This window comes from Acipenser ruthenus, chromosome 26, assembly GCF_902713425.1.
Source record: "Acipenser ruthenus chromosome 26, fAciRut3.2 maternal haplotype, whole genome shotgun sequence".
NCBI lineage: Eukaryota > Metazoa > Chordata > Actinopteri > Acipenseriformes > Acipenseridae > Acipenser > Acipenser ruthenus.
In genome coordinates, this window is record NC_081214.1 from 24,507,865 (window position 1) to 24,535,224 (window position 27,360).

Below are 27,360 nucleotides of genomic sequence, written 5' to 3' on the forward strand. Positions count from 1 at the left end.
AACTCTCTAAGGGGTTAAAACATCAGCAGACTGTACTGCTGTTGTGTGGATTCACAACCTGCCTGCTTTTAATTGTGCGTAATAAATAGAATGATCATGTGTTCAACTTTAAAATTTAAGGGAAAGACTGCTACACCGATCACTTTTTGACCCTGTTTGCTAAGTCCCAAACTAAAAGACAATTATATTTCTCTGTTATTGAATAGCTTTAATCAAATGCACACATAATAAAAAAAAAAAAACATTTGACCCAACAAGATTATATATTGAACAACCTTTGTTCCTCCAATTGCCCTCCCAGATAAAACATGTCTATTACCCTTTTTGCTCCCAATTTTATTTCCCAATTACTTAAAATCTCTTGCACTCTAGTTTTACAGTTTCTGAGATGCCAGACATTGACTCTCTTATCGGATGGCGTTTCCAGCAGGCAGGAGCCGCACTGGGAATGCTCTCACCGTTCTCCCCGTCTGACTTCCTCTCCTGCTCGGTGTCGGTCAGGGACAGCACGGAGTTGGCCCGGCTGGACAGGCAGGAGCTGTGCTCGGACTTGATCTCTCTCATCCAGAGCCGCAAGGCGTGGTCTGGCGAGGGCCCCCCCTCCGTCTCCGTGTCCACGTCCGAGCCCATCCCCATAGTGTAGGGGAGCTGGGGTGCGGCACGCAGCTCTGACTGATAGCCAGGGCGCATCAGGGCAGGAGGCTCGCAGAACTCCATTTCTGGGGAAAACAAAATGAAAAAAATTAAAAAAAGCTTTTCACTTCTGGGTCTGAATTTTGTCACTAAAATACACAGGGCTAGAATCTCTTTACTCCAAATCATTATTAGCATAATTTTTATCTTAAAGAAAAAAAAAAAAAAACACCATTACAATTTTAAAATGAATATGAAACAATTAAGACTGCCCTCAGTTTTCTATGATAAAGTTGCTTAAATCTGGTTTGGTAACTTTATTGGGTGTGTTTATCCTTTTTTCTTTTTAAAAACCTGCTAACTATTTGGAGTAAAGAGCTTTGAGAATTTAGTCCATAGTCTCTACTCTCGTAGGACTGTACCTGATTGAAGTCTTTAACATTTTAAAAAGAGGCTGAAACAAAGTTAATCCTAGCCAATACTTTAAGCATAGCACAGAAAGGACGCAGTTGGAAAATGGAGACAGACTTAGTACAAAGGGTAGGAGGCGCTTCTTTACACAGAGAGTGATGAGGCTGTATAACGAGTTATCATAGCCATGGTGTTGATGCTCCTTGACAAAGCTTTGAGATCAAACAGCTACTAAGAAGCATAGGTCAAAGAGCACTGCTGGGCAGAATTTTCAAAAGAGAACAAGACATGTAAAGAGATGACATGTAAAGAGATGACCGTGTTACTGCTCTTTGTTAAAAGTTTCAGCAAGTAAGGCATCGTGTAGTCTTGCAATTGTTTTGCCCATGTTGCAGATCCATACGTTGCAGATCCATAGAGTTATTTTCCATGTCCTTCAAGCCTGATTCTTGAAATCAAGTCATGATTAGAACATAAAGAAAGGTTACAAACGAGAGGAGGCCATTTGGCCCATCTTGCTCGCTTGGTTGTTAGTAGCTTATTGAGGGTGTCAGCTTCAATAACATTACTGGGGAGTTGGTTCCAGACTCCCACAATTCTCTGTGTAAAAAAAGTGCTTCCTATTTTCTGTTTTGAATACCCCTTTATCTAGTCTCCATTTGTGACCCCGGGTCCTTGCTTCTTTTTTCAGGTTGAAAAAGTCCCCTGAGTCGACATTGTCAATACCTTTTAGAATTTTGAACTTTGTTCAAGACTGAATAGATTCAATTCTTTTAGCTTGTCTGCATATGATATGCCTTTTAAACCAGGATATTTTCTGGTCACTCTTCTTTGCACTCTTTCTAGAGCAGCAATATCCTTTTTGTAGCGAGGTGACCAGTACTGAATACAATATTCAAGATGAGGTCTTACTAATGCATTATAAAGTTTTAATATTAATTCCCTTGATTTAAATTCAACACTTTTTACTATATATCCGAGCATTTTGTTGGCCTTTTTTATAGCTTCCCCACATTGTCAACATAAACTCATAGATCTTTTTCATAGATTCCTTCTTCAATTTCAGTGTCTCCCATATGGTATTTATAATGGACTTTTTTATTGCCTGCGTGATGTACCTTACACTTTTCTATATTAAATGTAATTTGCCATGTGTCTGCCCAGTTCTGAATGCTGTCTAGATCATTTTAAAATGACCTTAGCTGCTGCAATTGTGTTTGCCAATCCTCCTATTTTTGCATTGATTGATGAAGCAAGCATAGATTTTGAAAACTGAGCAACACAGCTAGTTCCTTCTATAGAGGGGTGGTAAGGTTGCAGCATTTAACAATATCTGAGATGATACAAAGTTTGGTAACATTAGCTTGACTGGCAAGTGTACCCTCGACCAGGGCACAGAAATACTGGACCACCCTTGTACGATAAGTGACAATACCATTGCGTCACTATCCTTCGATTGAACTTACAACAGGAGAGGAGTAGGTAATTAAAAAACACTTGCAGGGGGCTAAGTGGCTCAGCGACTTAATTACCCAGCCTCTCACCATTAGTTCAGAAGTTAAATGAGTTTGATGATCCCAAACAACCTTTGGGGGTGAGTTTTAATTATGGCACCGCTTTACTTGAAAAAAAGTACCAATTAAAAAAGCAACTCTGATAAAGTTAAGAGGATGTTTGGATGTCTATGCATTAATTAACTGCACAAGTTATCCTAGTTTTTGTTATTTAGTATTATTATGGTAAAGTCATCAACAGCATATTTAAAGCTGCAGAGCTCTAAGAGAAAGCTCTCATGACGCCCATGTGCGCTGTACCTGACTGTAGCACACAACACTGTCCCTCAGCTTTCATGAGCCTAAAACATCTGATTGGATAGCTCTGCTACTGTTTAGACTTGGAAGCCTTACTGAAACATGCTGCTCTGATTCCCTCTCCAGTAATAAACTGTGATGAATGCGGTATACACTGGGTTGTTCCAGTATCCATAACACACTTACTCATAATATACAGCTTGTGCTATCTACTGTTTCTCCATTGCACCAGAAGTACAATTATTAATGAAGGAAATAAGATCAGCTAAGTTAGAATGATGGTCCGATAACTATGCTAGTGTACCCTACTATTAATTTGGTTCTTTTTAAATGCTAGAATCAATTGTTTACACTCAGATGAATAAGGGCAAGTCTTGACAAAAAGAGCCACTTTAGCATTTCCTTTCTGCATTTATAAACATGACTGAATATATTATTTAAGCTTCCTCAGCAGCTCCTTCATACATAATGTTTCTACAAAAGGTCATATAAAGGGATTTCATTCTCTGGCTTCTAGTCACACTAATGCTATATGACAGCGGCTTTCTAGCACTTGTTAAACACTGTGTCACACGCTCAGGGCAGCAGAGAAACATGTATACACCTCTATTCCACAGGGAATTCAAACCGCACACAATTTACATCCTCCTGAAATTACATGACATGAGAAATCCTCTTCATTGTACATACAAATATAACAATTGCATTACAGATGCTAAACGATAGCTTTCAGATCTATCAATAATATGAATGTACACCATGGTGTTGCTATATCTTTTAGCTAAACATTTGATTGAATACTGTATGTGCAAACTGAAGAGTGTAATACAAAAGCAAGTTGTTCCTACATGCTATAAATATCAGCAACACATGCAGTCATGCAAGTAACAGTATTGCACCAGTCATCTGCTCAGAAGTGACATATACAGGACAGATAGATAGATAGATAGATAGATAGATAGATTTTTTAAAGATGAAGAGTAATTGATAGAAAGACAACTCTGTATTTTATAATATTTTACAATTGGCTATAATATTTTGGCTTTCAGATTGCATGGACGAAATGAAGCTTACTGTAGCTGAGTAGATGGATGCTATTCAGTGATTTGCAAGTGTTGTAACTTGGTACTGCCACAGAACAAGCCTTCAAACACACAGCTTATGTAGAAGCACTACATGGAAAGCAGCGTTTACTTTTAAAAGACTATAATGGATAAAATCATCCCAAATTGCTTCTGTAGTCAGCCCTGGACGTCTAGCAGCAGCCCATTCCATCTTGGATTTTATTATCTCCATTGCATCAGTGTCTAAGGATTGTCCTCTGGGCTGCTGGAAATGGAGGTAAGATTTGTAACGCATCAGTTGTATACAGCATAGGTACTGCACCAATGGGAGTAGATGACAGTACAGATACGATGGCTATAGCGTGATGCACTCCATGGGCTTCATTGGGGACATAGACCCAGATGATGTCACAGTGCACTATGCAACTGGAGATTAAAGGGCAGACACATAATTGGCTGCTGCCTCACAACAGCTGTCTATATTCCCCCAGAATATGCATGCTTTGATATAGAAGTCTTTACCCATCAATTAAGTGTTCAATACGGAGACCAGCTGGATACTTTACAAGTAAGATTTGATGTTAATATATACAGATTGTCAATTTGTAATTCTCTTTATTCACAATCCCATTTGATGATTGTGCATAGTTTACGTATGTGATATACTGGAGCCTTGAGGAATCCAAATGCTCAACATGCTAAGAGGAACTTCATGATGGATCATTTCTGTGGATGTCCAGAGTTTACTTTTCCAGAAACAAGATGCATGCATCCAATCTACAGATTGCATTAACACATTTCAGATTTTTCAGAATAGCAAAGATTACACTGGTATGAATCATTTATCATTTGATATGGAGGTGGGAGACAAATCTGCTGCCAGATATCTATATTCCAGGGTCAACAGATGGTTCAATTGTCTTTGTCTATGCTTCTATTCTTACATCCCATTTGTAAATATATCACTTCTGCAGATTGCATCGAAAGCTGCCGCTGCAATAATGAGCTCTCCCTAACAGTTGGAACAACTAAGGAGGAGTAATGAATCCCAGCAGTCTGTGAAAGAAAGAAGTCTTCTGCTTATAGATATCAATCTTGGCTTTGCCACTGGGAGAGTGCAAGCATAGCGGTCGAGGCTGTCTTTGTTTAACCAAGTAGATGACAAAAAAAATGTGAAGAGTTATTTTCTGTATTGCCACCCACTCTCCATCTGGCATGTATCGGTCCTGCTGCCTTCGTACAGATAAAGATCCATTTGTCATCTTTTTGTTTTCCTTCCCCTAATTCTAGGGTTCTATCAGACACTCAATTGGGGTGTTTACAAACAGGTATGGAACAGAACAGCTGGAAAAACACAAAAAAAAAGAAATAAAAGAAAACAAAAACGCACAGGCATACAATCTGATCTAAATGGGTTGATTTATGTTTGATCGGTGGTGCTTTCATGCTTTTAAGGTTTATGGTTGTTAAACTTCATATACAACTCCTTTCAGTTCTTCAGGGCACTAAACAAGCTAAATGTGGAATGCAAAGTTACATTATGCAGTCCATTTGCCTTGGGGTGGGGGGGTGGGGGGGTGGGGGATTACAAGGCATATATGTATAAAATACTTTGGTAAGAGCATGCTTGATCTACAGGGATTAGGATTCTGTGTTTTTGTTCCCCCAAAGCATAAAAAAAGCTTTGTGAAAAAGGCCATTTACAAGTTATTGAAAAACATTACACCCTACTCAGTTTAATGCTTTTGTATTTTTTTTTTCCTTTGAGCCTGCTTGCAGTCGTGTGGGCCAAAGCATAATGTCATCCGTTTTGCAATCATGTATCTCTCACTATACAAAAAACTGAGACCTTTGAAAACAATTACACTGTAATACAAAGCAATACCGGATATTAAAAGACATAACCTTATCCTTTTTCCCCTCCATCATTTATACTTATAAGTTTACATTAACTGCAGGGATACAAATCAATAAAACTGCTTTTGCAAAGATGAGGAGTTTACAAATCAAAACAATTCCTTTGATTCTGAGTAACCCTTTAGCGTACTTTATATACAGGGTAGTTATGTTCGTCCTACCACAGTAATTAAGGGACCAAGGTAAACATGGCGATGCCAAACACAGTTAGACAGGTCCTAATCAAGAGACTTGGCAGGAATTCTGTATACACATTAAACACTCGACACTCCAAAGATGTTAACATTTAAACAGGATCTTCTGGCTTTGTGAACAAAAATAAATAAATCGTAGGCTTAAACATTTACAAGCCGCAGGGGAAACTAGTTCAGAGCAAAATACTTCAAGATAGTTTCAGTTTCTTTCCAAACTGACACACACAAGGAAACCTCCACGGCCCAGTCCTTTGATTGCCCTCCTCTGTCTCTTTTCATCATCTCATTGACAGCTGGTGCCAGGCAATGCAAACCCTGATCAGCTGAAACTTCGATGCACTCAAATGCATGAGGGTTCCTGCTGCTCATGTGGGCATTTTCGCTAGCTGGGGTGAACTCCAATGAATCATAAACGTATGAAAGCCTTGAAACACGCTGATGCAGCCAAGTATCCTGGGAGGAATTTTCACTTAAAGGTTTTCCGAGAACGTATCAGTCTAGGTGGTCAGGTAAATAGGCGCCTACACAAATTATCAGCACGTTGGCCCAGTATGCTGGAGTATTGCATCTATCTCAGAAGATGGAATCCTTGCTTTGTCTGCATTTACTGGGATCTAAGTGAGAGATCTTGGTTTAGCACAGCAGCATGTGGGGAAAGGGCTCTGAGTAATGTAGAAACTAATGCAGGTGCTTTACCACCCACTGTAAGGGGGACAGCTAGCCATCTGCAGGAATGTGCAAGCTCTAGTCACAGGGGAGGTTCTAAGCCACTGAAGCATGTCTTCACAGCTGGGGCAGTGGCTGATTTCGGAGAGGGGATGTTAGAGTTCATGTACAGTACATGCACCACCAAACTACAACCCCCAAAACACAAACACAGGAATACAAACCGCACGTCCCTAGCGTTGTTTCTAAAATCTCCTCACTTGAATTCAGCTTTTTCAGAAATAAAAAAAAAGGATATTGTAATTTACCTGCTGTCATCGCTCAACTGTTAAAAAAAAACAAATTAGTAAAACCCCAATTGTGGTTCCTGAGCACACATGCATTTCCTCATTTGATATATCCCCGTACTGTACTTCTGTTGTATGAATCCTGAGTGTGTTTGTGCTTGGGTCTTCACGTATATCATATTTTATACACCAAGACTGGAGAGTAAATCACACACTCATTCCTGGTTCTTTGCACCTGCTCGCTCGCCTGTGTGTTTTTGATTTACAAATAGATTTAATTAGCAGTCCTATTTGCAAAGGGTTCAGAAGGGATGTTAACTCCAGCTGAACACACCAAATAGTGTAAGTTGTAGTCGCATCAGTTATTGAGTGCAAATACACCAGGTCACAAAAGGAGTGGAAAGCTGGATGAAAATCAGACTCATTTACATTTGCTAATAGGAAACACTGTTCATCAGAGCAAATATCCATCTCAACCTCCTTACCTCTAATCTGCTGTAATGCCTGTTGATTTTAACTGCCTCAACACATGTTCATTCCAGAGAAACATTTAGGATTGTTGCATAAAGCATTACATGTATTGAGAATTCTCTGCTACTTTGACTCTGAAGAGTGCTTCACTTTGCCCTGTCCATGGTGCTGAAATCACTAGGGCTTTACAAACTGTCAGCAGCTGCCTGATTGATTTGTTCCTTTTTTTTTCTTGTGTTTTATCTTCAAGTTACTAAGAATAACCAGATGATTGCAAGCTCTCATGCGATTGAAACATGAATATCAATGTTTTAATCAATTCAAGCATGATAGAGCTAGAGTAGGACATGCTCAGCAAAGGCTTGTCTCTGAACAGGAAAAGCATGGGGCTACAATTTCAGATGCTGTCGACACCAGACCCACTGAAACTCTTAATTACCAGGTGCCCCCTACCATTCCTCACTGTCTGCTTAAGACAGCGATCAGTGGGGAGCAGACTTTTGCACTGGCTTGCCAAAACAGCTGGACCCCCAAATTCAGAGGTACAGAGGGATTTTTCACAGTCTTTCGTACTGGATCCTGACATGCCTGACAGTGTTTCATTTTTGACTTCTCACAACCGTCTGCATTTCAATGTGAACTTCTAACAAAGTCAAACACCTACTCCACTGCCCGCAATATGCACAGTAAAAGACAGCAGCTCCAATGTCCAATGTACACATTTAAATAAAATATTCAGACACCGAATCCAGTAAACCAGCTGTGTCATTAATGCCCAGCGCAGTGTGAAATGGAAATAATAATAAAAAAAGTTTAGATGTCTCAGAGGTCTATCTTTGATTCCGCTCACAAATAAAACTAATTGAAAATGATAAGCTTGATTGGTAAAACTTTGTTTAGCCTCCAGGTAATGACAGTTGAATTGAAGCCAAACATATTTGTATTCCAACTCAGTTCAGAGGTTTTTGCGGGTTACACTGTCTGAATTAATTTGTTTAATAACCCATTCTCAGCATGGTTCCAAGGTTTAAATCGTGGCATGCTTTTGAAATTCTCAAAAAAAAAAGCTGCATAAGATAATTGATGCTAATACTCAAATTAAAAGGATAAACCAGTGATGAATGAATAGCTTCATACTGATTACTCTTATATCAACAGCATCACTGGTATATAACCATATTAGAATTGGCAGGCACTGGATTTGGTTACATATTACAAAGTGATTACTCATGCATTATTTAGTGTTTTTTATTTAGTAATCATTTTACTGTTATTTTTCATTTACAAAGCACATACTGTAGATATAGCGGGATTAGCAGTAGTGACCATGTACAGTATTTATTGAATTTTACCAAGACGTGTAGCTGAATACTATTTGTTTTATTTATATCTTATTACAGGGCCTTGAAATGTAAATAAGTTGCAAAACTGCATGTGCTCACTTAAAAAAACACAGCCTTTTGCCTTTGGCTCTGATATTTTAAATGGCACTATTTTGGCTCTACAGGGTCCACACAATACTTGTCAGACAGATGTGATTGCTTGGCTGACAACAGCTAAATTTATAAATACATACATAAGGATAAACATTTATAAACACATACATAAGGGTGAACATTTATAAACACATACATAAGGGTGAGACCTAACTTAAATATCTTTAAAAACTGCAATAGTATTCCATGAGCATAGCAGCCAAGTCACTCAGATGAGGTCTGAGTTTTATCCTAGTGCTAAACTCAAGTTTCCAATGGATTTGATTTCCCCTTGTACCTGACCTTTCCTGAGCACCACATTAAAAAGGTAGAACGCTGCTAGCATGAAAGACAAACGGATAATTGATTACTTGAAGGAGCACCGTATTGATGAAAAACGTTCATACGTGTGTTACAGTGAAATAAAACCTATGAACTGAAGTTCGTCAGTAAACTGTCATTTTAATTTCTTACAATTAATCAATTACAAGGAAAATTAAGCACCTCGTCATAATAATTAATAATAAAAAATAAAAAAAATGATGAATTGACTTCTGTTGTCCTCTAACTAATATGAAGGTGAATCTATCCACTGGTTAAAAGAAGGAACTCGTTTGTAATGTGCAGTAGTATCTCAAAAACAAGCAGAATTGCATGGTCCCTGTAGAACATGTAGATGAACATTGCAGCTTCATCCTCAAAAAAAAAATGAATAGGTCTAATATTTTAAAAAAACCAAACAAACAACAAAAAAACACATGCCTTTGTGATTCATCTTCTGAAAGTGTCCACACAAGAGGGGGTCCTTTTGCTGCATATATTAGAAACCACGCTCTTCTCCTGAATAGATGTTGTGTTATCATACTGTACCATTTCATTCATTCTGCAAAGATACTAATTTCTCATGCTACAGACAGTATATTATTCTAATGGGAACAAACTAGCATTTCCAAGCTGTTATGCCTGGAGGGCAAATGTGTATATATATTAATAAATCACCAAACTACCATATATAAAAATAAATCACCAAGCTACCATTACAGATTGTGAAGTTCTTTACGCCTAAGGCCACATTCTTGAAGCTGATCACAGCTGTTATTTTAAACAGAGTTAGCTGTATGGATTTCATCTTGAATCAGGTCAGTTGACTTGCGGGTATGTTCATAAACTGGCTTTTTTTCTTTATTGTTTTTCAGAACATTAAACATAAATTCTGCCCTCAATCTGCACCGGACATTCTGAAAGCAATATAATTGTGCATGTGTTGCCGTAAAACAAAATGGAAAAGAAGCATGGATGAATTGTATTGGGGAAGGAAGTGATTCAGACAAAACACTGCAAGCTGCGTTTCAAAAGGTTTATAATATGAATGCTGTGACTACATACTGCACTGGCATTAAAGGGGTTCTGTCAAGAGGTCAAGAGAGCACCAATTATGTCTTGTTTAACTGTTTATAGGACTTTTTGTATCTTTTCTCACTGCTAAAGTTTTGACTTGCATTGCAAAATTAAATGAACTTGAGCTGCAGAGGACCTATTTCTGGTACTTGTATTTAATGCGCACGTTTCATTATTTATAATAAAACGTGCAAATTCACGCTTTACTGAAGCTCTTCTGTGTCTGACTCTCCCTTACCAGTGACGCTGTCCTGACACAGGCCCCTTCTCACGTGGACGGCTCTTTAAGCCTATGCTTGAGATTAACATTCAGAACTTCCCAGTATGTGTTCTCTGAGTACTGGGAGCACCCCCAATGAGCAGTACACAAACTGCATTTTAGGTCGTTCATTATTGAATCAAAATTATAAATAAGGGACTCTGAAAGATGGTATGTTGTTAGATAAAACAAAAGGCTGTTTTATACACTGCGTTTATATTATACTGTGTACATCTCACAGTTCAAGAAATTAAACCGGAGAGTCACGGACCTGATACTCATACTCAATGAATAAATAGCTTGTAAGCAATAACATTTACAAACACAGAAACCTACAGACTATAACTGGTTGTTCTGTGATGAGAATATGAATAAAAGTGGGATTCATGAGGATGGAAGGTGGTCTGTGGTGTGCTAGGAGAGATCCATTAAGAACTGGATAAGATTACAATCATTACAAAACACAGAACTGGGTTGCTTAAATCCAAAAACTCTGTTGCTAAAATGAAATTCCACTCTCTGACCCAAATCTCTGATGCTTCTTCTCTTGCAGCTCATGATTGACTGCCCCCGGGCCAATGAGGTATTTACAGGATCCCTTGCCTAATATTGATTTTAGCTCCCGAGTTCCTTGATTTACTAACAAACTAAACTTCAGCAGCTACAAAAGAAGAAGGTACCTTGTGTGGGTTCACCGACTGCCTTCCTTTTCCTGCTGTGGCTGTTGTAATTCAGCCTCAGCTCCTGGCCATAGTCAGGCAGAGTTTCTCTGGAGGTGTACGACTTCCTCATGTTTCGTCCATCTTCGCTCTCGTCCGAGGAACTTGTGTAGGCCAGCTCCATTTCGTGCCTGACCTTTGACAGTGGCTGGTAGGGTTTACAGTCCATCTGCTCCATCTCTGGTGAAGCGCACCCACAGACATTAAATCATGAAAGCCAGAGAACGTAGTAGAGAGTGGCCTGCAAAAACACAGAAAAAAAATCCAAAGTATTTTATTATGCATGTGAAGTTAAACGAGCAGAGGTAGAATGCTGTAGCAGTGCTGAGACGGGGTAAAAAAAGACAACACCTTTTAAACATGACATGCAAATGAATGCAATGCAGGGACCGTAAAAACCATCCGGGATTATGTAATGATGCATAATTACGTGAATGCCTTACTTCCAAAGAATGCAACCTACAACATTTCTTAGCAAAGAAAAGCATGAAAATCCCCACAAACTGTAATTCTGTCCTCTCACATTAAACAAATATTCCTTTTGTATTTAAAACCTTTGGAGTGACCAGGGATCCAGCAAAATGACTAAGATGCAAGATGCATAAAGGAGTTTTTTTAAGGAAGGATACATATATTTTACTAAGCACTGTATGACAGGTTGAATGTCTTTCATTGCAATAACACGACACAGTACTGTTTGGATAAACGACTATCTCTTCAACTCAATGCACCTTGTAGTTATCGCTTAAAGGAACCAAATGAGATACAGTAAAAACATTTTTAAAATGATATGAATTTAAATATTAGACATTGCTTTCACAGTCTATTTAAATGACTGTTTTCCGTATAAGTCGATCCAGAATGAGAACTGAATCCCTTATTATAATAACCACTTGATTAATCCAGCCCTGTGTCAGAAAGACCACAGTTAAAGCACAGGGAATGCAAAGAAACTGCCGCTGCTGGGCCAGACAGATCATATCACACAGGGCCAAGATTCGGGAGGTTGTTAAGAATCTTGACTGTGTATTACTGGGGATAAGTCTGAGCAATCTCCAGCGCCTTCCATCACATGCTTCACAGGAGTCTGGCACCCCTTGAGACCGAAGTCCATTATTATTATTCACGGTAATGACTTCATGGCTGTTACCAGATGTATACTTAACAGTCTGCTATCTGCAGTGTCTTTGGTGGCAATTAACAAAGACATTTCCCAGACGTTTACTCGACACAGTCTTTATTTGGCTAAACAATGCTTTCTCACAAAAGGCTGCCTTATTGCTGACCCGTTTATTAAAGTTCAAAAGGTACGATGCAGCTGGAACATTCCCAGCCAGTTACTGCAGACTTCTACAGACATCCAGTCTTCCTTCCTTGCCACTGCGAAGTCGGCCTCCCTGATCGATATCCGGTTACTCTGTCAGACTTACAGATGCTCTCGCAGATAAAGGCAAGTGACCTTTGCATGAGTGACTTAATGCATTTGTTTCCACCTTATGACCTTTCTGTCAACCTGCTGACAACTACAATACCTGCTATTAGTCACGCAGTTGACCGAAAAAACATAACAGCCAGTACACCGAAAAAACATAACAGCCAGTACACCGAAAAAACATAACAGCCAGTACAGTGGTTATTGCAGAAATGCTGCTGCCAACCCTTGTTATTTATTCTTTCTCTGCCGCCTAATTAAATCCTTCAGAAGGAGGAAGAAAAAAAAATCAACTGCACTAACTCTGTGACACCTGTGATATTTAATAATATTTAAGACAAATGACAACCAAATTCTCATTAGATGGACATCATCGTCCCTCCTTGCTGTTGTATTATGTTATTAATTGCCTGTTTAAATAGGTCTTGCTCGACTAATTGGCAGTTTAAATACTTTTTGTTTTTTTTAACTGTGGATAATCACAGTGGAGATTGCTGGGCATCTTCTCCTCAAGCCCCTGATGCCTAAAGGTGTTTCGAGTGGTGCAGAGGGGAGGCATCTCCGGCTTTGTATAAAGACAAGGGCTTTATTACTCCCAAGGGATCTGCATATCTAAAGCACATGAGCTGACAGATGTGTGTGGCTCTGTAGTTATGTACAAAAGGCCTGGCATATCAGATAGCTGTGGTTTAGCAAGCCTGGCAAGGTTTGTTTGCTTCATTACTCATCAAAGTGGAATCTGAAGTTGGAATTTTTTTTCTTTTTTTTTTTTACCAGTGAATCATCATCAGTAGATCATGAAGAATAATTCAGCTACCCACATATAAAGACGATAAGGCACCTGTAACTCATTGGAAGCATGTTGAGCTGTGTACTGTAATTATTTTGGTGCTTTGTATGTCTGCATGTTAGTTATAAGCCAGCTGGGGGTGTTTTTTAGGCTTTGGCTTATTATTGTCTCTTATTGCAGCATCTGGCCTCTTCTGTTGATCTTGTTGGCTTATTGGATAGATACATAGAGAACGAGAACTCAGTGGAACGCTATATATATATATATATATATATATATATATATATATATATATATATATATATATATATATATACTGTAAATACAATATTATTGTGTTCATTGGTCTAGAAACTGATGTCAGCCGCAGGGTTCCGCACAGTTCCAGACTGTCTCCAGGGTTTAATAACATCATGTGTGAAGCCCAATCTTGCTCTCCACTGGAAACATCCCAATGATGGCTATAAATAATGGATACTCAAATGACATAAATAACAGATCCTCAAGCCCAAATTCTAGATGTACAGTTTAGCATCACCTAGAATTTTAGGATTGAGACGTAATACAAAAAATATTTTATTTAACATCATGTAATCAAAGAAACTACAAAATTATATCGCAAAAGTTTACCAGAAGCCATAACAGTAGTAGAAATGTCACATTTTTCAATTTGTCTGTTTTTTGTTAAATATATGGAAAACTGCAAAGCGGTATGTAATTCAATATGTTAACGTAACATTATTCAGCAGGTTTCATTCGACTTCATGAAGCAACATGTGTTAAATCTACAGGGTAATGCAACACTTTTGGCCACAGCTGTAAGTGCGTGGTGGTCTGATTACAATACCAATTGTTTAGTGTTATTTTACATGGACGAAATACAACGAAATAAGCACGAGTGAGATAAACGACTTTCCCGTTCACACTGAATTCATTACTCAGACAGAGAGAGCGTGTAATGTTCCCTAAATCCCTACATCGCATTGCTCTTCAGACTCTGCAGGGTTTACATCGTCTGGCCTCTTGCTTTTGAGAACAGAAAAAAACCCACAAAGAGTCATCATTAGAGCTGTTTTTCTGTACTAAGGATCTGTTCTAGTGTCGACCTTGCACTCCCATAAGAGTGTGATTCTGTACAGTAATAATAAAGACATTCTACATGTTCTGTGGTCTGTTGAGTGCTTGTTCCCCCCCATTGAGAGAGTGAATGCGGTGCTATATATATATATATATTTTTTTTTTTAACTGAATTTGCATGCGATTGTCTCGAACTGTCCTTTGGGTGGAATGTTAAAACAAGGTTGTGCCTCAAGGCTTTGTGTCTGGCTTGGCTACATTTATTTTGTCTAAATACAATTCCTCTAGAAGGGGAGACAGGGCAGTCCTGAAAAACATCTCAGTAAATCTCTCCCGTTAAAATAATATGAGCCGTAAATCAAAACCTATTCATAATGCTTTAATCTGTGGGTCCGATTCATAATGCTTTAATCTGTGGGTCCGATTCATAATGCTTTAAGGACTGTTGTAGGGAATGTTTTGTTAAGGATCTGTTTTTTTAAAGCCCTTCTTAATGAATTATTAATACGTTCATTAAACTTTCTTTGAACAATAGAGAGGGGTTTTCAAAGCTCTGTTTAATCAAAGAGAAATATATATATATATCTCAATCAATTAGATTCTTTCCAGCAGAAAGGAAGAAGATGACATCATCCGTTAATAAAATCCAGATCCACACATGTATCAATTAAAAAAAAAGGTTTTATTCATAATCTTCATCAGAGCACATATCAATGCCAATAGTTCAGAACTGCTTTGGAAGAATATTGCTGCAGTACTGTCTTTCCCAATGTCTCATTGTGACCTCTCCACTGCACTGTTTATTTCTACATTCCTCTGTTTCTTCTGTTACACTAAGTCTTTTCACAAGCCACCAGCAGCTAGACTAATTATAAGCGCCTCAGGTTTCGTAAAGCTTGCCACTCAGTGGTAATTTGGGAAATAAAATATTCATTCCAAACGCCCTTTCATGCAGGGGCAGTTTTATATTCCATTCTGCTGACCCAGCGTAGGTATTAAGGGAGCACACTTCATCACCGGGCTGTAGGCATGCTTTTGGCTCTAGATGCTCAATCCTCACACGAGTGAATCTCAGCTCCCTTCCGTGTCTTTTTGGCTTTTCTTTTGCCTCTTCTTTAGCGTTTACCTTCAGCTGTTTTGCAGAGTTTACTACAACCTGCACTTTACTCATTTGATTATTTTGTTCCCTCTGCTTTGTTTTTGTAACATCTTTGTTCGCATTCTGCAATGAAATATTAATGCAAACAAGCGTTCAGTTGGGGTTATTGTAAACCACAGGGTGTATGCTTATAATTGCATTCTTCACACTAGACTTTTTGCTTATTCAAATGCGGTCACAAATACGCAATAAAAAGGGCACAGTGGGTCGCCGAATCATTCAGGTGTGTGATCTTGTTTAGTTTTGTAGTGACAGCTATTGTATTATTAATGATGAACCAGGACGGTTGGATTATGTCAGCCACTGGGTTCCGCACAATTCCAGACTGTCTTTAGGGTTTAATAACATCATGTGTGAACCCCAATCTTGCTCTGCATTGGAAACTTCCCAATGATGGATACAAATAATGGATACTCAAATACCTGCAAATGATGCAGCTGATGGGTATGAATAATGAATCTTCAAATTATTGGAAACGTCTTTGTAAATTACATAAATAAGAGATCCTCAAGACCAAATTACCAAAGTAAACATAATTTTATCTCAGTGTTAAAGCCTCTAGAGGATTCTGTATTGAATGCTTGCTATAATATATGTGCACCTTGTTAATCCATTAAAAGATCATTACCAACTGCAGACAGCAAGGCTACAGCAAGGCTGGGATAAAACAACCCCTGAAAGATCACCGGAGACGGCTACTCTTCTGTGTTCACTTGCCCCTGTTCATGGTGCAGTTCACTGTGCTTTGTTGCAATAGATGTGTGGTGTATACTGCCCTTCACATTTGGGCTGTTCTTTGATTGAGTAGTTGTCAGGATGCCTAGACACATCAAAACTCTAGAAGAGTTACTTTGGGACAGTACCAGAAAGAACCGGTCCATTCATTTTTCAGGATGGTATGAAAAACAAACCCCAAATGTTTGGTCATCTACAAACATCAGCACAGAAAAAGGGTATAAAAAAAACCCTTAGTAGAACAGAAGCTCTAATTCTATTCCAGAGATAAAATAGGATTTACTCACAGAGCTCAGATTAGGAGCCTCTGTTCTTGAAGACTAAAATGCTTTTGTTTCTGTGCCAGTGTCCGTAGGGGAATCCCTCAACACTGTGACTTATTTAGTACCTCTCTAACTTTGTCAGAATGGTGGAGTTGGATTGAGATTGAAGCTTGTAGTTGCTGTTCAACACCTACAAATAAAAAGGGACTTTTATTGTACTTGCAAGAGTCTCATAGATTTACCATTTTCCACAGACTGCACCCAAATACAGTTCTTCACACATTTTATAGCTCTCTATTACTATTATTATTATTACTATTACTATGACTACTTTATTATAACTATTACTACGTGATTATAAGATGAAAGGACAGTGATTTTACTGTATGGCTTTCCTCCAGCAGTTTTCTCCAGCATTTCCCTGCAGTTTTTCAGATTTTGTGTATTTTTAGCACCTAACATTGAACAGGCAAGTAAATAAACAAACCCATTTCAGATACCTTTATATATAAACTACCATCTGAGCAGGAATACAAGGGCTTATTCAAAGCACTTTGATTGTCAAGCAGGTGGAACAGAGAACACTATATAATCTCACACGAGTCTCCTTGTGGATTAAAGGTATGAATACTAGACTTATTTTCAGCTGCTTTCATACACAATATTATGTCAGTTTATATGGCACTCCACTCTCTGCTACACTAATACATGATTCACGTATAGAATTTTGAATTGCAGATGTTCCTAATTAAAAGTCACTAAGACACTGCATTATTATGACGGTACAAAATTACAGATGGATTTTTTGAATTTTTTTTTTTAATTGCCGAAAGGCTGGCAAACAGTTTACTTTGGCGTAGATATAGGTTATCAAATCAAAAGCAACTGAATGTAATGTATACTTTGTCAGTTAAAAAGTGAATGCAAACCCAGGAGCACTGCAGGCAAGACATACCAAGGACTTCACTACAAAGGAAAAAAGGCACTATTTTATATAAGCAAACTGTTATACCTAATCATATTATTAAGGTCACACCAGTGACGTTACCGACCTTGTTTAAAAAAAAAAAAAAAAAGTCATTTTTAATTGAATGAATCGAAAGTTGTTTTGTAATTATTTCTATAAAACTGGTGCAAACATATTGATAAATCAAGCCCCGAGTGTCTGTATTGGAAGAATTTCAGTTTGTGATGCTTTAGCCGGATTCTGCATCTCTGGCTGCCACGAGGGAGAGCCCCCTAGCCTGTCTGCCTGTCTCCACCAGGGATCCTACTGTTGCCTGTTGACATGAAAGTTTAGCACCCTGAATATATATATATATATATATATATATATATATATATATATATATATACACACACATACATGCAATAAAGCCCGACAGGCCATCCGTATACTTCGAATATACAGACCCCTTGGGGGCGTTGTGAGGCGTCAACCCCCGATAAGTCTGTATATTCAACGTATACGGACGCCCTGAAGGGTCTTATTGCATTTATAATCCAGGTCAAACAGTGGATTTGAAAAAAAAAAAATAATAATAATAATTCATGTTTAGGGCAAAAAATTATTAATTAAATATCCTTACGCCAATAGTCTCATTTATAAAACTTTGAACTACACACTAAGTTAAGCTGAGTAAATTAATGTTATTTGAACATGCAAATGAAAGTACATCTGTATTTTGGATATTGTGGACATTGCCATTGAAAAAATACACCAGGGGGCGGAGCTGAGACGTCACTGAGTTATTTTTTTCTCCTGTCACTGACAATGCAGACACACTGTTTGAACAGACGACAGGAATAAAAATAAATACAACGACGACTCGGATTTCAGTAATTTTTCAAGGTGTGTGTCTGAGACGGGGGATAGTGTATAAAGTATAAAGACAGCTTTTTTTTTGTTTGTTTGTTTTTTTGGTATTTTTTTCTGTTTTGCTATCTTCCAGTTCATTTAACTGTTCTTCATCCAAATCGACATGTCTACGTACTACTTTGGGATTTTTTTCAGGTAATCGGTCACTCAGTTTCATAGTTACAGCTGTACATCTGTAACTGTAAAAGCAAGATGGCTACCGTCCGATACTTTTAAATTCTGTGAGGCAGCGCAGTGATTTAGAATATGTGACAAGGCTCCAACTGTCCATACCCATCCTATATACGGACAGTTGGAACCCTGCTCGACCAATCACATTGCTTGTTTCATGTTCCATTGCCAGCCCTGGATATATATATATATATATATATATATATATATATATATATATATATATATATATATATATCCCTGTCTAGCAGATCGCCACTGATTGATGTGTTTGGATTAAAACTCTGGGAAAAGGGATGCTGGTGGTGAGCCTGGGGCGTATTCAGACATCTATCATTGCTTTCCAAATGATTCTGAAATGTGTGCTGACTGGCAGACTAGCTTCTTAAATCTCAAATACACTCATTTAAGGCATTTGTCTCTGTTTTGCACTGCATCGGACAATGAATACAGAAGCCTCAGTCTTAGTCTCCTTTAATAGACGAATTTCACGGTAGAGTGTTATGAAGGACACTGCAAATGGAGGTCCCAGGAAAGTGTTTTTTTTTTTTTTTTTAACAAGCGTTGCATTTTTAGTCAAGGGATGCAAAGCATGATACTCATTATGGGTTAGGGTTAGACCTGCATAGTGAATGGAAATGCAAGCAGTTAGGATTTATAACATTATTTTATGATCGATCACCAAGGCCTTTCCAAGAAAAAAGCAAGCCAGCATGCCACCGTATCTTGTGCTCCAACTGCAGCTTTCCTTTTAATGCTCTCATACCTACCAAATGAATTCTAACGAACTGAGCCACACTGCTGGCTCCCTGGCTAACCACACTTTTGGGTAATACCCCTTCATTTATTTAATTCCCACAAGCTCTCACAAGGAGGTTTCTTGCAGTGGTGTTTGTGAAGGTCTACCAATTTGGCCCTCTCTAGGGTGCCCATTAGGTGGCTTGATTTTCCATTTGATATACAAACCCGAAAGCATGCTCTTCAAAAGAAACAGGGTTCTTTTAAGTTCTGAGCAGTCTGTGTATTGCCTGAGGCGTGTTTTGCATTTCTAAAACACCAAACACCGAAGATTGATGACTCGCACTGCTGCATGTTCGGCTGCCTGTCCAGTGTGGCTGCTGTGACACAAACAGTGGGATTGATTTTACTTTTTCAAATTTAAACAATGGCTACTACCAAGTCTGCAAGACTAAAATTGATCAGATCTTTTCAAAGTATCTCACAGACTCTCTCTATGAATCAAACAGACAGCAGCAAAACATTGAAAACTTCTGACAGCCGGGAGATCGTTTCTATGATTGTAAATTCCTGATAACCTCAGTGGATGACCACTTGTAGATTCTACCGTTCACACAAATAATGGCATGTCGTGTAATAAAACCATAGAGCTTCCCATTTTTTTTAATTTAATAAAATGCAGGCTACTATGGAATGATGCTAGATGAGTTTCCTGTTGTGTCTTAAGTCACTGCTGTTCAGTAAAATATTCTCTATAGTACTACAGCTAAAATACTTCTCTAGCCATTTTTTCATACTGGAGTCAAAGTGAAAAAAGAAAGTTTGGAAAACAAAAAGATCTACAGGAAAAATACAGACTTTCCAATATATTTTATAAGATTAAACACCCAGCTTGCCACAAAGTCACATCGCGTCTCACAGGCCACTTTGATTATAGAAACATCAATAGAGACACACATTACCGATAAGAGTATGTATCTCAGATTGACAGCAGGGAAGCAGCATTACAATTAAACATGGCTCTACTGTGGAACAAACCCATGAATCCTTCTCTTTGCATTCAAAATAACCTCTGGACATGAGACTATTCTCGAATATCATTTTCCATTAGCCCTAAAGGTCATCCATTAACGGTAAACCAACTGACTACAAGCAGTTTGTTTCTCCCTACAAAAGGCTCTTTGAAAATTATCAAAAAAACGATCTCTTTTGATATTTCCTAGCTTTGAAGAGGCAGAGCAGAAAGATTGTCATAAGCATATATTTTGTCTCTGAATACCATGAACCATTTCTAAAAATGACACACTATATCAAAGGGTAGCTGGGACTTCTGGTTTATATCGTGAAGCTGTGAAGAGTAACTCGCAGCGACAACAACATACATGTGCAATTACCTTCATGTTGTCATTACACACGTAGTTACTTAGTATTAAGAATGTAATGCAATGGAATTATTTGATGACCATCGTGGCCTGAGAGTTCCAACTAAAATATGTACATTTTCCAAGTAATACAAGAAATATAAAATATGTGTCTGTTAAATTCATCTAAAGAATGCCACTTTTGAAATATTAAATTGGTTCTTTTGTGAACCAGAGATGTGAAAATGAAACTACTAAGGATGCATTCATAATATTGCTTAATGATTGAAACCACCGCAGTATTTAGATCTGTCACTTAAGTCAATTTAATAGACCATCCTGCCTCATTTCTAACTAGCACAGGAACTCTGATGGGAAGAGACGCCTACTTAAAAAAAAAAAGATATCCCACAGATGCAATATAAATAAAATTCATTGTACTAATCTAATTATTTTCTTCTGAGACATATACGTTACCGATGATGTATTGTGCCAATGAGTATTTCAAACCAAGAATGAAGATTTATACCAGCAAGAGTATAACACTATTTAGCCAGCATTGCAGATAATGCAAAAGTAAATCGCTGAAGCAGAAACTTTTCAAATTACAACTTGGAAAAGATTTTAAAAAGCTAGCTATAATCCACCAGTGTGTGGCTGAAAGAAGCAGAGTGTGCAGTGAAAAATAATTGAATCGTGGTATTTAATACACAAAAAAGATACGATCAGATGACCCTTAGCTGATGTGTCCGATGCATTACACTAATGGGTCTTTCCTTCTGACTTGCAAGCTCACGCTTTTATTAATGGTGCCATAACACCTCAGGGGCTTGCCAAGGCTATTATTAGTCTAACTTTCATCATCTCCTGAGATCTCAGCTTTAAAAAGCAATTCTATTATACCGACAAAGAACTGCAAGATAGATCTTTACCCCTGCTACAGCAGTCAAGAAGATCAAACATATTTCAGACACACACAAGTAAAAGAACATACTGGCCATCACATCATTACCATAATTCAGTGTCTTATCTTTCTTATGCAATGCTCATCGCAATCAAGCAGTCTTGTTTTCATTACAGAAACAAATGGCCGGAAGCAAAACAGTTTGTTTCAGTAAATGATAATAAAGATATGGCCATTAGATACCCGAATTCAAGCCTGGACGATTGTCAGCATGGCAAAATAATTGCACTGATACACGTGGCCTTAAAACCAGTCAGGAAAGTATTCCTGTCCCATGTGATTCGTAAATATATATATATATATATATATATATAAAGTGCTCTGTTAGCAGGTACATATTAAATACTAAGTGGCTATTTTGCCAAAGGGGTTTCAATGTCATTTGTAGCAGTGCCTGAAGTATAAGGTGTGGCGTTTTCATCGCTTTAGTTTGACGGGCCACAAATGCTCTGAATGCTGGGGGTCCTTTAAAAGCATATGCATGATTGCCATTTACAAAAGGTTAACTCCAGCTGAGAACATGATTATAGGTATGTTAACATATCATCCATCACAGCAAAGGCTGCACCTTCCTGATAAAGTTAAGTTACGCACCAAGCTTAAGATGCTATTGTGACTTTGTGTGCGTGCTGTTGTCTGCAGTCAATAAAGCTGTGACAATTCCCTCCTATTTCACCCTGGAAGTCAATAACTAAAAAATAAATAAAATGCCACCAAAAAAAAAAAAAAAAAAACACAACTCGGGCACGACTATTAGGATTCTGTATTTTATTTTTGACACTTAGCAAGAAAAGCTGCTTTATGTAAAAAGCTGCTTTGATTTTAGTCTCTCTGCATCAAGCAGCTTTGCTGGAGACCTGGTGGTGCAGAGAAAACAGGAACATGAGAGTTAATAAACATAGTCTCTGCAGACTCAGGCTTAAGCAATCAACAGATTCACAGCATTGACCATTTGTGTCTGTTTTGGCAGCACTTGCAATACTGCTGCCAGATTCAAGCAAACATCTTTAGAGTACAAAAAGGAAATAATTGCAGATTTACTTATTGAAGATGAAAAAAAAAAAGCATCTGCCCCCAGACACATGTGTAGCTCAGCAGAAGCACAGTCGTGTAAAACACAATGTCAGTGTCTGGAGAACAAAGCACTTCTGCTCCTTACTTTTTATTTTATTTTTTTAAGTTTTTAATGGTCAGGAAAAGGAACCTTGAGAATTATTGGGTTATGTTCTGTGTGGTGCAAACATTTCATAACATAACCCAATAATCATGACAATTACCTTTTGTTATTACAGTGATCTAATTTCAATACAGCTGTTATTAACCTACCAAAAGTGACATTCACCACCCTTTAAAAAGGGGGCCTGCAGTACACCATGGTAAAAGCATATCACCATGTGGCAAAGCATGTCAGATTGCAGTAAATTAATAACATAAGCATGATGCATACATGGCAACTGCAGACATGGCAAATGTCTTGCTAAACATGCCTTTAAATTTATGAGTTTCATGAAACTGCTATATTTAAATTTTACCAATATTGAAAAACGAATTGCCGGGATCTTCCAGAAATGAAGGGTACACACACCTTAATAAAGTAAAGCGGAAAGCACTTACTCTAACGGATGACTTTGTTAGGGAGTGACAGGAGATTAAGGATCGATCTAAAAAAATAGGTCTGCCTATACAATACGTGATTTAAAACAATTTCTGTTCTTCTCCGGAGCGTTTGAAACTTCATCTACATCTGGAATTAACTTTGATGATGACAAGCGCTGTAAACATGTTAGCTATAATCCTGTAGCCATGCCCTTGTCTCACTAAAAACACGCCTTATTAAACAGACTGCAGTAAAACTGACACTACAAAGTTACCGGAAAGACACACATTCTGACAGCAGTTGCAGTTTCCCCAAAGGAGATTAACATGCAGGCCCACAGCTCAGCACGCATCAGTGTCTTTCCTTCATAGACCTAATTATTTAGACAAACTGCCGCTGTTTAAGGGCTCACGTCATGCTTTTTTCTCCCCGTTGATTTCCCTAACGTAAAATGAAGTTTGATGCTAAATCGTGGATTGAAAGACACACCTGGTTTGACAGTTATGGACAAACCAGCACAGAAACCAACTATAAGAAAATTGTAATTGGCATGACTTGGTTGTTAGAGCTTGTGTATAATTGGTAATACTAACTCAAGTGAGCCTCTAATATAAACACAGTTCAGGTTATGGATAATGGCACTGAGGACTTTCTGACCCAGCACTATAATTGAGTGATAATGTCAGCTGGCTGCTTTTCAGATCTGTATCATTCTCAAGTCGGTGAGGTCTTGCCAAAGAATTTCACTGAAATAGATCAGTCCTTAGCAAACTAAAATGATGAAAGGGCTTACATCCAACCTTACGCTTCAAAGTGGATGGACGTCGTCATGCAATCATTTCAAAATTGACTGATTGACAAACACTGAATGATTGCTATCAATCTCTCTAGATGTATTTATACATATTGTGACAAACCGGGGTACGTTTGCCACTTGCAGGACCTTTCACACTGTTTTCTGGTGTAAAAATGGAGTACTGGACCACAGATTGGTTGCAAAAACAGTGAGGTGCCTGTGTATTTATTTATTTACACAAAATAAATCAAACAAAAATAAAAATCTAACTCCTTCCAGGAGTTCTAATTAAACTTTGTAAGTTTTTAACTATCACCAGACAGCTAAGCTTGAATACAATAATAAAAAATGTAATAACAGGATTGGTTTGGTTAATGAAAAACTACGTCAGCGAACAGTAATAATAAAACACTTGGGTTTGCTTGACGTACCTACATACATAACAGCCTGCAGGAGAAAACAAATTGAGACCATTTACCAGAAATAATGGTACCTGTCAGCTCTCAGGTTAAAGATACAGTCTATACTTTCGGGGGCGGAGAGTACTCCTGAGCTCTATATCATCTATTTGACTCCATAAAGAGGGCTGTCATTGTTCTCATGCAGATAGCAAACACGTGCATTGCCAGGGAACCTGCCACTGTATTTCTGGCTGCTAATTGAAAGTCAATGAAAGCTGTTAAAGACGCAATGACTGCCAATGTTAAAGACAAGGTAAGTCTCCTTTCATAGTACAGGACATAAAACACAGGCAACAGAAGAATAGTTCAACTGCTTGTAGAATAAACAAGGTAACTACCGATCATACTGCAGATCGAGAAACCAGTCTGTTTCATTTATTTACGTATTTAAAATCCTCACCCGCCCAGGACACTCTGTATATACTGAGATGTACGAGGGCTTCCCTGAGGAAAGCAAGCACTTCTCACAGACATATCATTAGACAAGCATCAAGATGCACCTGCACGCTTTTAACAATAGCAATGCTTACATCCAGACAAACCAATTAATGGAATGGCAGATATAGATGGACAGCTAGATCTTAGTTAAACAGTCAGACAGCCTATTTAAAGTTTACACCAAGCCATACCGCGCCATGATCAACATTTTTTTAATGAAAAACAAGGAGACTAAAGGAACTCTCCCGAGATCAGAGGTTAATCCATTAATTCTAACAAGTCAATCCTAGGGCTGGACATCGATAAGGAGGAACCAGAACCGGAGGAAGGTGTTTCTGTCTGACACAAGGGCTTAGCAGAATCAGCTGCCCCTCTCAGAAACAGAGCACACAGAGTGAGTCTTTCATCAACCTCGCTTTAAAACAAGGATTGTAAATGCCAGTCAGAAGTGGCACTGCATGCTGCTGAAAGCACAAGTGTTTCTTTAATGCCTTTGACAGTTGAGCAGATCCATGGTTTTTTAATAGGCTAGAGAAAGTTAATTAAAAAAAATACATAATAAATAACTGTAACTAGGAGTTGGAAAAAGCTGGCAATTAAATGTAATGCCTCCCCCCATGCTGGTGAGAATTCATATATAAAAATCGATGTTTAGTATAAACAATTGAAATACATTTTTGCCAGCGGTTTGGGAACCAGTTACTGAACACTAACACTTCAATGTGACCCTCAGCCACACTCTCACACACACACACAACTGAACAGAAAACAATTGAAGCGTTTGCATGTTCTGTCCACCTGATGTTACATTTCACAACAATGTTAAATGGATTATTCTGCTTTAACAAAGATTATTTCTGCTCTCCTCAGTGTTGCCTGCAGTAATATAAAATTGAGCACCTCAAAGCACAGTAATCCACAAATGTTTATTCCCCGTGGTATACACAGAGTACTGAGCATCCATGCACATCCAAAGCAGGGTCAGTCCCCCTGCTGACAGAGTCATGGGATCTGGAACTTGCTGGCTCAAATCACAGTTGTGCCGAGTTGCCGATGTTGGCTCGGGACCCACAGGGAATATTGCATTGGCCATTGCACTTCCACAGGCTAGGGAGGAAAACAGTGACCGATTGGTCAGATGCCAGAAGAGGCCAGGCGGAGACCAGTCCAGGTTTCAGTAGCTTAGCAACATTGCCGATAAAAAGAACAGAAGTTGTCCATTGATCTTAAGTCCTCCATTTTAAATTGGGAAGAAAACAGGGGTACAACGATTGACCACTCTAAATACTAATAAATAAACAATAAAATAAAAAAGCCATTCCTTGCTTAAAATCGTCAAAACCTTTTATAACCCATTCGTAGTTGTATAAATCAATGCAGTGCTATAGGAGGCTGTGTGGTCCAGTGATTAACAAAACGGGCTTGTAACCAGGAGGTCCCCAGTTCAAATCCCACCTCAGCCACTGACTCATTGTGTGACCCTGAGCAAGTCACTTAACCTCCTTGTGCTGTGTCTTTCGGGTGAGATGTAGTTGTAAGTGACTCTGCAGCTGATGCATAGTTCACACACCCTAGTCTCTATAACTCGCCTTGGATAATATATATATATATATATTTTTTAATGTCAATAAATACGACATTCACAAACTCAACAGACTTCTCCAAGAATTCAATGCCGCAGAGGTGGGAGGGAGAGTGTTAATGACACAGCTGTGAGCCCTGATGTCACTGTCTCTTTGGTGAGGAACAGCTTCTCAATAGAAAATTACCCTCCTCAAGCCTCACACTATCAATTTATAAATTAAGATTTTACACACACACACACACACACAAATAAACTGACAGAATTGGAATGAGATGGCCTGACCTAAAGTAAATGTAGATGCCACTCACATGATACTAATCAGGGACCTGACAGAAAAACGGCAAGTGTCACGCAGCCAGAATTTATACACTGTGCTGTTAAATGTCATTACAATTCCATACTGCCAGTCACACCTTGAGTACTACAGAAGGGTGATTGTTTATTGTTCAGATTAGACATTCATATGTTCCATATTTTTGGGTGAGCATTGCAGATGTTTAAAATGAGCAGACTAGCAAACATAACGCAATAGTTAAAACATAACACACATGTTCTTTAGTGGCATCCCTCAGAGAGCACATCAACACCCTCTATCTCACCTCACTAATG

The 27,360-nt window shown here is 38.4% G+C and overlaps 1 protein-coding gene across 4 annotated transcripts in view; it reads right to left on the minus strand.

Annotated features, from left to right (window-relative positions):
* LOC117430552 (teneurin-1-like) overlaps positions 1 to 27,360 on the minus strand; it is a 162,407-nt gene that overhangs the window by 110,032 nt on the left and 25,015 nt on the right. For all 4 annotated transcript variants that reach the window (XM_059001084.1, XM_059001085.1, XM_059001086.1 and 1 more), the window contains exons 2-3: positions 11,267 to 11,546; positions 459 to 719 (exon numbers count right to left, since the gene is read on the minus strand). In XM_059001084.1, the coding sequence (XP_058857067.1) occupies positions 459 to 719; positions 11,267 to 11,483 (478 nt within the window). In that variant the 5' untranslated portion in view covers positions 11,484 to 11,546. The remainder of the gene's footprint in view (positions 1 to 458; positions 720 to 11,266; positions 11,547 to 27,360) is intronic.